The sequence below is a fragment of the Dermochelys coriacea genome, chromosome 24 (assembly GCF_009764565.3).
Source record: "Dermochelys coriacea isolate rDerCor1 chromosome 24, rDerCor1.pri.v4, whole genome shotgun sequence".
NCBI classification, from domain to species: domain Eukaryota; kingdom Metazoa; phylum Chordata; order Testudines; family Dermochelyidae; genus Dermochelys; species Dermochelys coriacea.
This window is the reverse complement of record NC_050091.1, coordinates 10,879,267-10,894,250: the sequence shown is the minus strand read 5'-3', so window position 1 is coordinate 10,894,250 and position 14,984 is coordinate 10,879,267. Positions and strand designations below refer to the sequence as shown.

The 14,984-nt window shown below is 55.7% G+C and overlaps 1 protein-coding gene across 4 annotated transcripts in view; it reads left to right on the top strand.

Moving 5' to 3' along the window:
- Positions 1-14,984, top strand: part of IGSF9 (immunoglobulin superfamily member 9) — a 55,601-nt gene that overhangs the window by 15,229 nt on the left and 25,388 nt on the right. For all 4 annotated transcript variants that reach the window (XM_038383156.2, XM_038383154.2, XM_043502088.1 and 1 more), the window contains 7 exons: positions 2,125-2,277; positions 6,010-6,161; positions 7,723-7,840; positions 8,742-8,883; positions 11,349-11,494; positions 12,094-12,236; positions 12,329-12,469. In XM_038383156.2, the coding sequence (XP_038239084.1) occupies positions 2,125-2,277; positions 6,010-6,161; positions 7,723-7,840; positions 8,742-8,883; positions 11,349-11,494; positions 12,094-12,236; positions 12,329-12,469 (995 nt within the window). The remainder of the gene's footprint in view (positions 1-2,124; positions 2,278-6,009; positions 6,162-7,722; positions 7,841-8,741; positions 8,884-11,348; positions 11,495-12,093; positions 12,237-12,328; positions 12,470-14,984) is intronic.

Here is a 14,984-nt window from a genome sequence, read left to right as displayed (position 1 = left end):
GCGTGTGTGTGTTGGGTCGATGGATAAGATATTGTTGTGTGTAATATATGTATCAGGGGTGCGTGTGTATCAGGGATGTAGCAGTGTGTATTTGGGGGGTTGTGTAGCACTGTGTATTGGGGTAGCTGTGTGTATTATGTGTGTGTCTAGCAGTGTGTGCATGTATGAGTATGTATGGGTAACTGTATGAGAGGGGCGTAGCAGTGTGTATTTGTGTGGGGAGGATGTAGCAGGGTGTAGTGGGGGTAGCTGTGTGAATTGGTGATGTGTAGCAGTGTCTAGCGGCGGTTGTTCAGCAGTATGTATTGGAGTAACTATGTATTGGAGGGTGTAGCAGTGTCCATATGTGTGTGTCGGGGGGTGTAGCAGTGTGTATTTGCGTGGGGGTGTGTAGCAGGGGTAGCTGTGTATCAGGAGGATGTGTAGCAGAGTCTAGCGGGGAGTGTTTAGCAATATATATTGGAGTAACTATGTATGGGATGGCGTAGCAGTGTGCATATATGTGTGTCGGGGGCTGTAGCAGTGTGTATTTGTGTTGGGGAGTGTAGCAGTGTGTAGCTGGGTAGCTATGTGTATCAGGAGGATGTGTAGCAGTGTCTAGCAGGGAGTGTTTAGCAGCATGTATTGGGGTAACTGTATGGGAGGTGTAGCAGTGGTCATATGTGTGTGTTGGGGAGTGTAGCAGTGTGTATTTGTGTGGGTGGTGAGTAGCAGGGTAGCTATGTGTATCGCAGGGGGGTGCGGTGTAGCCCTGCGTAGCAGGGTGTGTGTACACGTAGTGCATCACAGCCCCTGCACTGAGCCAATTGCCCACTGCGCTCCTGAGCCGATTATGGCTCTGATAATAGCCCTGGAGATTAGGGGGCTGCATTTGCTGCTTCTTTAGGGTACTTATCCTCCTGCTCATGAAAGAGTCTGCGCACTGGGCCCCCAGTTGGGTGCCCTGCAGCCCCAGACAGTGGGACTGAGGGCAGCCCCTGCATCTGGCTTGCTGCCCTCCCACCCTGCGCACGCAAGTGCCATCCCAGCCTACGGTGTGTATTCCAGAGCAGGGACTGGGATGCAATGCTTGAGGCCCGCAACCCCCACGGGGGGGCTGGGGGGAGATGGAGTCAGGCTGGGAACCAGCAGCTCGGTGGCTGGCAGGGGTAGGGACTGCTGGGGGAGGGTAGCTCCTGGGGGAGGCAGAAGTTACTGTAGCAGAGGAGGGGAAGTTCAGACTTTCAGGGGTTCAGTGAGGGCTCCAGGGTTATGGGGGGAGGGGCAGGGGAGAGTGGATTGGCCAGAGCTGAGGCAGGGTGAGGGGCAAGGGTTTTCTGGCGATGCTGGAGATGGGGAGGGGGTGGCCTCAGGCTCCCAGGGAGGTGGGGTTAACAAGAACTCTGGGGGGGAAGGGTTTGGGGGGTGGCACTAGTGGTTAGTGGGCAAAGGGGGCTGGAGGGGGCTCCCTAAGGAGGCAGCAGCTGCTGGGGAGGGGACCCTCAGCGCACAGCAATCTGCAGGACTTGCGGCCAGGGGCTCCCATGCCATAATAGGTAGAGGAGACCGGTACTAGAGGATGATTCTGGGGGGCCTCATTAGTTCCTCTATCCCAAGCCCCCTTTCTGCATCTCCCCTCCCCCGTTGCCTTGCCCCTCCTTCCCCGCTGGGCCAGCAGCAATGTGTCTAATGCTGAGTCTGTGTATCTGATCTTGTCCTCTGCCAGGCATTTGTTTGCCGGGCAGTTTCCAGTCCCACACCCCAGTCTGGAGCAGGAGCAGGGCTGCGAGGCAGGGGGTTGAGCTGTAGGGCCTCAGCCTGGACCAAGAGCCAGCTGGCCCCTTTGGGTGGGCTGAGGAGGAAGCTGGGGTACTGTGCTGGGAGAAGACAGGATGTGCTGAACGGGGACCGGGTAGAGCTCACTGCTCTGGAGCCTAGGGGGCTGCGAGATACTGCGCTGGCACTGCCAGCGTTGCACAGAAGGGGTTGGCGCAGGCTGGGCATGTGCCCTCCAGCATACGGCTGGCCCAGGCAACTGCCCTCAGGTAGGGGGTGTTCCCAGGCCAGGCAGCTTCCCCTGTTGGTGCCTGGCACTGACCCCAAGCAGCTCAGTGGCTGAGTGACAGGCTGGCTCTGTGTTGGCAGGTCGTGTGCGGATCCAGGAAGGCGCCTCGCTGCGGATCGACCTCCTGCGCGCTGAGGACCAAGGCTGGTATGAGTGTCGCGTCCTCTTCCTAGATAGGCACAGCAACGACGACGAGTTCCAGAATGGCACCTGGACCCACCTCACTGTCAACTGTATGTGCCAGGCCAGGCGTTGGTGTGCTCTGGTGGGGAGGCTGGGCCGTGCCACAGGGACATGGGGAGAGATAGAGACCATGCCAGCCGTGACCAGCCTCCCCCATGCAGGGACTCTTGGTCAGCTGTGACCAGCTTCCCCCATGCAGGGATGCTCTGAGTCCTGGTGGCAGCCATGACCAGTCTCTGCCACGCAGGGACATGCTCGGTCCTGGTGCCAGCCATGATCAGCCCCCTGCCCCTCATGCCAGAGCTGTCTGGGTCCTGGTGCCAGTGAAACCGAATTCCCCCCCTTCCTGGGGCATGTTGGGTCCTGATGATCACCCCCATCCCTGTGTCAGGGCACTCTGGGTCCTGGTGCCAGTCATGTCCAGCCATTGCCTGCGTTGGGGGTCTCTGGGTTCTGGTTCCAGGCATGACCATTCCCTCCCCTGTGACAGGGCCTCTAAGTCCCCGTGCCAGGCGTGTCCAGCCTTTCCCCATGCAGGGGTGCCCTGGGGAGTGACGAGCTCCCTCCCCATCCTGGGCACAAGATTTGCCTGGCACCAGCAGCTATTACAGCCTTCTTAGGCACTGGCACTGGCACTGGTCTCCCCAGCTCTGTGTGAAGGAGGCATTGCCTCCCCTACGTAGGGCCTAGGTTTCCTAGAGGCAGTGGTGTGGGTGCCTGCCTGCATCATGGCAGGGGCAGTGCTGGGCAGGGCCTGCTGAGGCCATCATGGCTCCATGTCATGTCTCGGGCTGGGCCTGATGGTGCTCCAGGGTGATTGAGGGTGTTGGATCCCAGTTCTTGTATTGGAATGGGGGGTTCCCAAACCCTGTAGTAGACTCGAAGCAGCTGTTGGCAGGGTGCAGCGAGGGCTGAGTGTGCTGGGGACACACTATGCTCTGGGGCTGATCTCTGCTCCCTACCCCTCCCCCCGCCCCGCTGCACTCTGGGCCTGATTCTCCTCCCCCAGGTACACACTGCACTCTGGGTCTGATCTCTGCTCCCCCCCACTGCACTCTGGGCCTGATCCTCACCCCCCCCTTCCCAGGTATACTCTGGGCCCAGTTTCCCCCCTCCTTCCTCCCAGTACACTATGGGCCCAATTCCACCCCACAGTGGCTATACCCAATGCTCTGGGCCCAGTTTTCCCCCCACCCCTCCCCCGGGTACGCTCTAGGCCTGATCCCCTTCACCGGATATGCCCTGGGCCCAATCCTCCCTGGGCTCTCCATTTAGCCCTGAGCAGAACGAGCACATGGTCAGGGTAAACACGGCCAAAGGACAGCAGCAGTGAGGCAGGTCCCCGTCAGGTCCCCGCCCCTCTTGCCTTTGCTAGCCTCTGTTTCAGAGTAGCAGCCGTGTTAGTCTGTATTCGCAAAAAGAAAAGGAGTACTTGTGGCACCTTAGAGACTAACAAATTTATTAGAGCATAAGCTTTCATGAGCTACAGCTCACAACCCTGGCAGCTGCTTTCCTCGAAAGCTCCACTTTTCCCCTCTGTGCCAAGCACATTAGCAGAGCAGCAGGCAAGCTTATTGCTCCATGAGCTGAGGAGCAGGGGGCCAAGCACCTGGCTGGACCCTCCCCCAACTGGGGGCTGGTTACCTGCTGGGGCCCAGGCAATGCATCTGCAGGAAGCAGCCCAGGGGTCCTGCTGAGCTTGGCCGAGCACGCCCAGCCCACCCCAGAGTTTGCACTGCCCACGTGGTGTCTCTAGACTCCTTACATGACAACACACAAACTCCTGGCCAGGGCTCCAAGGCCAAAGCGCTCTGACAAGGTTCCAGACTGGGGGAGCCTCAGTTCTTGGGAGCCCAACTTGAGACTCTTCCGGGAACCCTCTGCACATGCCTGAGGCAGCCCCCATTAGGGGTCCCTGGTAGACGTGTGGGTGTAATTCTCCTGTGCCCACTGGCAGTGCTAGCCCTGGGGATGTTGGCCAGGCTGCACTGCCATCACAGCCCTTGGCTTCAGCATTCCACACTGGATCTGAGCACATGGGCCCCGTGGCTGGGTTGCAGGGTCCCATTCCAGGTCTGTACAGCCCAAGTTGCTCAGCATAAGTGCTAGCCCGGAGGGGATCGTCCTGCCTTGGCCTGAGGATGCTGTTCCTGGAGCAGACACAGCTCCTGCAGGGCCCCGACCTCCACTCCCCCTTCCCAATCCACCTTCCCAGAGAAGCCTGCAAAGGGACCCAAACCCTCCCTCCTGAGTCAACACTTGTAAAAGGCCCAGCCTAACTATTAAACCTCCCAAAGAGCTGGGTCCGACCCTTGGACCCCAGGCAGCACACAATGAGCCTTTGTGCTGAGCCTCTTCTCCATTTATAGCAACTGGGGGTGGGGACCAGGAGGCCTGGATCCCAGGGCAGGTCCCTCCCTGCTCTTGGCCTGCAGGAGTCACCCTGAGCCTGTACTTCATGCCTTGTGGGCTTTCCCATCCTATCCAGCTGGGGAGGCAGAGGAGGTCCCCGAATGCCTCTTTTCTGGCTCAGCCCAGCAGCCCTGGCCTGGGGGCTGCAGGCACCCTGCCATCATCACAGGCCCAAGGGAGTGAGCCCTGCTCTGTAAGAGGCGTTGGCACAGTCTGTGCCTCCCCTCCCCTTTGCCACAGAAACCCAGTGGTTGCCCCAGGGTCCCAGCAATCCCGGACCCATCAGGACCAGCAGAGCTGTGCGCCTGGATGCAGGCTGGGCCCTGGGTGTAGTATCGACAGTGCCCTGGGAACTCTACAGCTGAGTGCAATGGACACAGGCCCTGCCCCAAGGAGTCTGCCATCTCCCTGCAGACAAGTCCTGCCCCACAACTGGTCCACCAGCGACAGCTGTGCACCGAGTGTGTCAGTGTTCTGCACTCCCGTGGGAGGAGTGTTCAGCACCCACTGCGCACAGCAGGGTCGTGTGTCAGCACTAGCTGCTCACTTCCCTGAGGGGCTTCCTGACCCCAGCTCCCCTCACGGGGGTGGGATGAGCGCAGTATTCCTGGAATTCGGGATTCCTGAGACTTAGAGGCTGACTCATTCACGTCTTCAAGCTTGTGTGACACCCCACCCCCCCCCACACACACATCAGGGTCACTTAGGCTGCTAAAGGTTAAAAGGGACTGCTCCTCTTCTGGCCCTTTGTTTGGGGATCTGGCCCTTCACTTTCTTTGCTGTTATTAAAAAAAAAAAAAATAGTTTAAAGCATCTGGGAACAAACAGTCTAATACCCCGTCACACAACAGACTTTGTTCACTCCAAAACAAATCTGTCGATTTTTCCCATTCGCTGACGTTTCTCAGCGTTGACAGTTTCAGTTTGGGCTGAAACAAACTTTTTCCAGTTTATTTTTTTCAGCACTGCCAGTGAAGCCCCCAGTCCATCCTCGGCCCCGCTCTGCTCCTCGCTTCCCCACATGCTCCCTGCACAACACTGCACTGAGGCTGGCAGGGTTACGGGTGGGAGAGAGAGGAAGGAATTTTCCCAGCGCCGCAGACAGGATTGGACTCCGCCCCCTGTCCATACCCTCACAACATCCTTTCCCTGAGCCAGGAATAGAACCCAGGAGTCCTGGCTCCTAGCCCTTGGCTCTGACCCTCAGATCACACTCCCTGCCCTGTGCTGCTGGCCCACCAGGACTAAGCAGAGTGAGTGCCTGGGGCTCTCTGCAGCAGAATCAGCTGGTGTGGCTGCACAAGGGAGCTCAGCCTGCCCTGGGGCCAGCAGCGCGGTTCTGAAGCACTGTTTCCATGTTCTCTCCGCAGCTGCCCCCACCTTCCTAGGGACCCCGCCAGCTCTTGTCGAGGTGCCAGACAGAGAACCCGTGAGTCTCACCTGCTCAGCCATCGGCAACCCCCAGCCGGTCATTGTCTGGAAGAGAAATGACCTGGCCATTGAGAGTGGAGAGAAGGTGCAGGTAAGGGAGGGGCAGCCCCAAAGAGGGAGGAGATCATGGAGCTTTCCCAGGCTGTCTCCTGCATCTCCCCAAGTGCTGTTCACTTGGGGCTTCCTCCCCCAGCAAGTGCTAAGAGGGGGTTGGGGCTCAGGCAGACAGAGGGGTGGCATTGTGCGGGGAGGAGAATCCCCCTGTCACTACTGCAGAGTTCTCCCAGCCCGGGGGGGCGAAACTTTGTGTGGGGAGGTAAGTGCACCAAGGGCCTGCTTTGGTGGAGACCCAGGCTCGAGCTGAGCCCCTGAGGCATAGGCCCCTCTCTGCCTCCCCCGGAGCTGCCCAGCTTAGCATAGAAACCAGGGTGGGGCCAGTCCCCACAGGCCACATGCCCCAAGCACTGGCCACAATCCCCTCTCCCCCAAGAGCTGTCTGGGAGTGATGCTGATCCACATGCTTGTCCTGGCCACTTTCTGTCACAGATCCTTAGGACTGGTGGAACAGTCTGTCGGTGGAAACCCTTTGATGGGCCAGGCTCCCAAAGGTCTCACTGTTCCTTCAGGGTCACCTTCTGAGACTGACCCTCTGGGGTCCAGCACTCCTGCTTCACGCTGTGAGGTCTGCTCAGCGAGTCCAGCTGAGCCGGACCCCTGGGAGAGACCTAACGCATCTCCCCCAGCATTCCCAGTGATGCTCACACAGCGTCTCCAAAACAGCTGGATTTATCAGTCAGCTGGAACACAGCAGCTGGAGGCCAGAGGTCAGCACAGAGACAGTAAGGCATTCTGGTCAGCCCAGAGCCCAGCCACACTGTAGTGAAGCCCATGTTCAGGCTGTGTTTGTATCTGTCTGGCCTCCTCAGTCAGTTCCAGGTGAGAGAGCTCCCAGCTTCCTCCAGGAGCCAGCACTTATCTCCTCACCTCACACCTTCCAGTCATTTGTTCTCCCTCTGGGCTCTTTGCTCAGCTTCCCTGTGGAGAGGTGGGGAAATTCTTTGACCTTGAGTCATTGAAGCTTGCATTGTCTCGCTGGTCTCCTTGTTGATCTGGGTCAGTTTCAGCCATTTCCTTACCTCTTCATTCCACCCAGCCTTCCCTGAGAGAAAACGTTGTCCCCCGCCCTCCCCCCGGTAGCCATGCCAAGTATAGGGGAAACTGAGGCACGCACAGCATTCATACAAATAATTCCCATTTTGTCACACTTTCATTCTGCCTCCCTAACCCACACTGTAGATTCAGTTGGAACAGGAGTCTTCTTCATTTCTTGTCCTGAGCTGCTGTGTCATCTTGCTGTTAAACAGCCACCATGTTGTATCCCAGAGGTGGCTGTGTTTTTGTGCTGGGCAACATAACTCTTCTGTATAGGACAGAATATCACTGGGGAAGGGGAGGTGAAATACTGGCCCCATCTCGCAGCACCATGCTAGGGTTGGCACTGTGAGCCTAGGGAAGGCAAGAGATTCAGCTCCTTGGGATGCTGAAATGGCCTGTACAGCTCATAAACCCGAGCCCTGGTCTGCTGCCAGGCTGGGAGTGCCTGAGAATGTCCTTCCCTGCACTCCTACCTGTACGGCTTTGTGCCTTCACAGGTGAGCAATGGGACGCTGAGGATCACCAGCGTGGAGCGGGCCAGCGCTGGCATCTATACATGCCACGCCTCCAGTAAGGAAGGCTCTGTCACCCACACCACCCGGCTGCTTGTTCAAGGTAAGGGGAGGGGTCTATCTCTGGGGCTCTGATTGATCAGGGGTGATTTCCATAGTCAGTGAGGTCCTGTCATCTGGGCACCTCTTACCTTCCACTGCAGAGACCAGCCTGTCATCGGAGTGAGCTTTAGCTCACAAAAGCATATACTCAAATAAATTTGCAAAAAGAAAAGGAGTACTTGTGGCACCTTAGAGACTAACAAATTTATTAGAGCATAAGCTTTCGTGAGCTACAGCATCCGATGAAGTGAACTGTAGCTCACGAAAGCTTATGCTCTAATAAATTTGTTAGTCTCTAAGGTGCCACAAGTACTCCTTTTCTTTTTGCAAATTTATTTGAGTATATGCTTTTGTGAGCTAAAGCTCACTCCGATGAAGTTAGCTCAGTGGTTTGAGCATTGGCTTGCTAAATCCAGGGTTATGAGTTCAATCCTTGAGGGGGCCATTTAGGGATCTGGGGCAAAAATTGGGGATTGGCCCTGCTTTGAGCAGGGGGTTGGACTAGATGATCTCCTGAGGTCCCTTCCAACCCTGATATTCTATGAAGTGAGCTGTAGCTCACGAAAGCTTATGCTCAAATAAATTTGTTAGTCTCTAAGGTGCCACAAGTCCTCCTTTTTCTTTTTTAGTGAGATGTGGGAGTCTGTTAACAGAACTTGGCCTCTCTCAGAGGATCTTGCAGGGATAGTCCTCTCCCTCCCCCTCAGGCCATGTTAGCCCCCCACATCCCCTGCAGCCAGACCCTGCTCGCTCCCCTTTCCAAGTCTCTGCAGAGGAACTGAAGCCTCTCTGAGAATCTGTTCTCCATGTCCCATTGGTCCAGTCAGCGCTTTCCCTCCTTGTCAGAGTGAGCTGTTGCCCCCTTCTGCCCAGAGCCTCACTCTGTACCCTGTGTGCGCCAGGGCCGCCGGTCATCGTGGTGCCGCCACAGAACATCACAGTCAACATCACCCAGGATGCCTTCCTGGCATGCCAAGCCGAGGCCTACCCTGGCAACCTCACTTACAGCTGGTTCCAGGGCAGCAGCAACGTCTATCACCTCAGGTACACCGCGCCGGGAGTCGAAGGGGTGGCACGGGGCAGCGGGCAGGGGCAGAATGGCCTCTTGTGGGGATGGGCAGGAGCTGCGTCAGGGAACTGGAGTCTCCACATCCACGCACACATCCATACCTGTGCATTCACTGACACGCACCCGCACACTCACACACTGCCGTGCACACACCCATTGCATTCACATTGCCACACACACACCCATTGCATTCACACTGCTGCATGCACACATACCCATGCATTCACTGACACATACCCATGCACTCATACACTGCCACGTGTGCATACACATGTGCACTCACATGCTACCACATTCACAGATATTGCACTCACACTGCTGCACGCACAGACACCCAAACACTCACTGACACACACCCGTGCACTCTCACACTGCCACAGAAGCACATACCTCATAGATGTTAAGGTCAGAAGGGACCAACATGATCATCTAGACTGCACATTGCAGGCCACCAGTGCTTAATTTGTAATGAAAGAGTTCCCGGGGCTCAAGCAATTTTTTTACATTCATAACTGATGCAGCAAGCCTAGCGGTGCCGGGGCTATGAACTGTCCAGCCTAGCGGTGCTGGAGCTCAGTCCTGGCACAAATTAAGCACTGCAGGCCACAGAACCTTGCCCACCCACTCCTGCAATAGACCCATAACCTCTGGCTGAGTTACTGACGTCCTCAAATCATGGTTTAAAGGCTTCAAGTTACAAAGAATCCACCATTTACACTAGTTTAAATCTGCAAGTGACCCGTGTCCCAAGATGCAGAGGAAAGTGAAAAACCACCAGGGTTTCTGCTAATCTGACCTGGGGGGAAATTTCTTTCTGACCCCAAATATGGTGATCAGTTAGACCCTGATCATGTGGGCAAGACCCTCCAGCCAGACACCTGGGAAACAATTCTCCATAGTAATTCAGAGCCCTTCCCATTTACCATCCCATCTCCAGCCACTGGAGATATTTGCTACTAGTAGTCACAGATCGGCTACATGCCAGTCCCGTCACACCATCCCCTCCAGAAACTTCTCAAGCTCAGGCTTGAAGCCAGGTAGGTTTTTTGTCCCCACTGCTCCCCTTGAGTTCTGTTCCAGAACTTCACTCCTCTGATGGTTCGAAACCTTTGTCTAATTTCAAGCCTAAACTTATTGATGCCACGCACACACATCCATGCGCTTATGGACCCACACCTGTGCACTCATATGCTGCTCCCCCACACACACCCATGCACTCAGTGACCCACACCTGAACTCCCCTCAGCTACGCACACTTTGGCACGTGGACACACACACACCATAAACACGCTCATGCACTGATTCATAGAGAAGTGTATACACTACGAGATATACACCTGTATACATACACATACACACACTGATACACATACACAACACAATGGCAGAGGTACTGCTGCACATGCACACACGGAATGTTGTGGAGACATATGCATGCAAGCACACACCTGAAGAGATGTGCGCACACAGATGTATAGTTGCTGACACACAACAATGGCATCGGATACACACCAAGAGATGCAGGCATGCACACAGGCCTACAGCAAGGGAGATGTTTAGAGTCCCTAAGCACACAGATACATGCAAGAACGTGTGTGCACACGGATACCAGCCCACGCAAAGCTGTGTGGCAAGGCTGATGTACACAGGCAGTATGGTGCTGGCACTGGTGACAGGAGCGGTGACCCCAGCTGGGTTCCTGTGATGTGCCAGTGCTGGTGGGAGTGTGAGGACTCCCTGTTAGGCCTGGTGGTGCTGAAAAGGGGACTCAGATCCTCTGGTGGCCTGACAGCTCAGACACGGGTGGTGATGCATGGCCTGTGATGCGGACAGTGCTGGCAGCACATGGAGCCCGTGGCTGGAGCAGGGTAGAGGGAGGAGATCGGGGCAGGGACCCCCCGCAGCACCATTCAGACCATACATACCTGGCCAAGGGCTTGCCCGGTGAGTGCTCAGGGGGTGATTTGATTGACTGGTGATGGGAGGATGAAGTGGTGCTGCTGGAGTCATAGGAGTCAGCGGGACAGTCAACAGTGATGAGCGTGTGGACAGGGCTGTGGTGATGGCAGCTGTAACGAAGTGATGGCGGCCATGGCAGAGCTGTGGGACTGTGGGGAGAGTGGTTGGGTCCCAGTGACGTGGCCATGGCTGGACTGTGGGGATTTGGCTGGACAGTGGTATGGCCACAGTGGCAGTAACCGGGTCACAGTGTCAGGGCTGTGGAGGAAGTGACTAGGTGCTAGTGGCAGGACTGTGGGGGCAGTGGGCAGGGCCCTGGGAGCTGGTCTTGGGGGTGCTGCTGAGCCGATGCGATTGTGTTGGGATCAAGTTATGTGGATGTGCCCTGAGCCCTGCAGTGGAGACTGCCAGCAGTTTGGGCGCTGGCTCGTTGAGGCAGCTCCTGCTGGGCTGCTGACTCTGCCCCCTTCTTTCCTTCTAGCCACCTGCAGTCTCGTGTTCGTGTCCTGGTGGACGGGAGCCTTTTGCTCCAGAAAACGACCCCAGACGACTCTGGCAGATACACCTGTGTTCCCAGCAATGGGCTGTGGAAACCACCCTCTGCCTCGGCCTTCCTCACGGTGCTGTGTAAGGCCCCACTATCCCTGCCCTCCCTGTCCTGTGTAAGGGCCACCCCGTCCCACACCGCCCTCTCTCAGGGATCCTACCGTACCCACACATCCTGGCTCCTGAGCTGAGCCCTGGTGGCCCCACTTGTTTGACAGGGACAGGGAAACGCCTCTGGCCTGTGACCTCCCCCTTTGTGGCCTGAAACCTGGAAGAGAAGGGCCCATCCCCTGCCGTGGTCCTTGGCTGGCCTCCCTATCCGCCTGCCCTGATTTGGGGTGTGCCTGCCTCCCACCTGGCCCAGGTCTCTGAGCTGAGGAGCCCATGTGACCATGGCCCTAGACGCACCCAGGGGAGCAGTGCTGAATTGCCAGGATCTGGGCTCTCTCCATGGGTAGATCCTAGGGTGTCCCTAGCTTTCCGGGGGCTTTGCCATGGAGAAGCCCATCGCATAGAGAAGGCACCGTCCCTGGTGCTGCTGCCACCTGGGCTCATCTCTGCCTCGTGGGCCAGCAGCATATTGTGTATATGGCCGCCACACCCCATTCCGCAGCCCCTGCGCTGCAGGTCAGGGAGCTCACCCAGGCCTTGACCACGTCCTGCCCATTGGTGCCTTGCAGATCCAGCCCAGGTGACCACCATGCCACCAGAGACCCTCTTGCCCATGGGGATGCAGGGCATGATCCAGTGCCCCGCCAAGGCCAATCCGCCTCTTCTCTCCATCAGCTGGACCAAGGACGGGCATCCCCTGGAGCTTGATAAGGTACTGACTACACCAGGCCTCCCTGGAAACTCAGCCTCTGCCACACACCCGCTGGCAGGGGGCCGCATTCTGACTTGTCTCTCCCTCTGCAGTTCCCTGGCTGGTCCATGGCACCCGACAGCTCCATTGTCATCGCCACGGGGAACGACGACGCCTTGGGGCTTTACACCTGCACCCCCTACAACAGCTATGGCACGGCTGGTACCTCAGCACCCACCCGTGTCTTGCTCAAGGTGAGAGAGGGGGCAGCCTGCCCTCCACACTGGCTGAGCAGGGGCATGGCTGGGGAGCTCTTTCTTGGTGCCCTCGCACAGCCATGCAACCAGTTGTATTAATTTTGGTGTAACAAGTGGGCCCAGAGAGTCAAGGTGTGAACGTGGCCCAGTTATTGTATAGCACTAAACAGTCAAACGTGGTCGGGGCTTTAGAGTGCAGAGATCTCCACCTGCTTAGATCCATGGCAAATGCCCAGGAATATTTTTAACCATGTATTACAGATACATAAGAAAATAAAAAAGTTAATTAGTATTTTACAGTTCAAATTATTAAGATTTTCATTTTAATAGTAACTCTTGTACCCTTCCCATTTAGCTGTAGAGAATTTTTACCTGGAAAAATGTCCTTGTTTGACAGTTTTTAGGTGGTATTAAAGATGGTGATAACTGTCCTTGTTGGGGGAAGGAAAAGAAGTTAGTTGAGATGGGCTGGAGCTGTTACTGCTGCTCTTAAAGTCTGATCCTTCTTCCTGTAAGACAAGGCAAGCGCACAAGAGGGGCGAGAAAAGACCAGCAAAGATAGAAAATGCAGCTTCTGTCTCTGGTGCTGACTCTCACTTGCAACCTCACTGCTGGAGAAACGCAGGCCCAGCCCATGGTCTGATCAGCTACTCCAAGCCCTGGCAAACTTGTACCAAGTCATTGCTTTTAGCTGCCTCTCGTGTCATGGGCTTAGAGCAGCATTGCAAAAAATGCCATTGTCTTGGTTGGCTGAACCAGACTCTTGTTAGAAGATGAAAGAGAGAGCGTGGGCTTATCTATATGAACACTTAAGTTTTTCCAAGTTGTTGTCCCTATGGGTGCTCCATGTGAGGATACGCATGCCCATAAATTCTCAATCAGAGGTTTTTCTGCTAGTAATGCCCGGTGCACCCTCCTCCCTGAGAAAGGGACTCTAGAAAGCAGCAGATGTTTGACCGATAGCCCTGGTGAGACCACCCATGAGGTCTAGTACCTTTCCCTTATGCCCCTCCACAGTGGGTTTTCTGGAAACTCTGGCATTCTTTTGGGGACCAAGTCTACAGGGTACCCTCACACACAAGAGGTCCTGCTGGAGTCTCTTCTGCCAACAACTGGGGAGCCTCCTTACTCAAGAGGAGCCATCAGTGCATTAAGAGTTGAGAATAGATGGGGAGGTGCCACTATCCTCTTTCTCCCCAAATAAGGCGACTGTCCCCCCCACTGCCATCCCACGTGGATGACTTCAGGGCCTTTCAGGGTTTGATGAAACGCATAGCAGAGGCTTTGCAGAATCCCTTGGAGGAAATCCAGGAACAGAAGCACTCCCTGGTGGACATCACTCACGCCTCTACCCAGGGCAAGGTAGCCTTACCTATTAATGAGATCCTCCTCTTGCCAGCCCACTCAGCCAGCATCCCATCCACCTGTAAGAGGGCCGATAAAAACGTATTGTGTCTAGCCAAGGGCCCAGAGTACTTGTTTACTCATCCCACACCCAACTCCCTGGTCATGAGAGCTGCCAACAAAAGGAGTAGGCAACATTGTTTCAAGGCAACAACATCTGACAAGGAGCTCAAGTGTCTGGACCTTCTAGAACATAAGAGCCACAGTTCTGAGGCGCTTGCTCCCAAGCCCTGATGGCGAATGTGACTTTACCAGCTAGAGTAAATTTTCACACTAAATTGAGTTTTTGCCTTAGGACGAGACAGAGCTGTTTCATGCTCTGATTACAAAGGGCCAGACAATAGCCAAAGCCCTCCTGCGGCCTCCCTGGACGTGGCAGATATGGCCTCTTATTAATGGCTACTGCCATAGTCGTGGGTCAAGCCTCCTGGCTAAAGTCCTCCAGCTTGCCCAGGGAAGTGCAAAATAGTGTGGAGGACTTGCCCTTTGAAGAGCCTAAACTCTTCAGTGGCACTACAGTTGGCTCTCTTCGCCCGTTCAAGGATTCCAGGGTGGTGTTGCGCACTCTTGGTATCTTTGTATCCAGCTACAAGGAGGAAATACAGCAAGTCTCAGACAGCACAACGCTGCCCAAGAGAATTGCTGAGCCGCCCGGAAAGAGGTTTAGGCCATACAAGAAAGACGCATCCTCCACTGTCACCTCCCAGGTGGCTGCCTCATCCAAACAACCATTTTGACACCTTGGTTGAGGCCCACATATCCTCCCTATTGGATCTTCAGCTACATCATTCCATTCACCCACTCTTTGGAGATCATCTTGCCCATGTCTTCCCTTCTTCCCAAAACCCTGGCTGGGATGATTTATTTGGGGTTGGTCCTGCTTTGAGCAGGGAGTTGGACTAGATGGCCTCCTGAGGTCTCTTCCTACCCTATGATTCTTGGGAGCGTAACACCTCAGACAAATGGGTACTGGCAGTAAACTTGACTGGCTATTCCATCTAGGTCAGCTCCATCCCACCTCCCTGTTCATATTCAGGAACCCCACTCAGGAGGAGCTCCTTAAAGCAGGAGGTAGAATCCATTCCTCCAGACTTCATCAGTAAGGGTT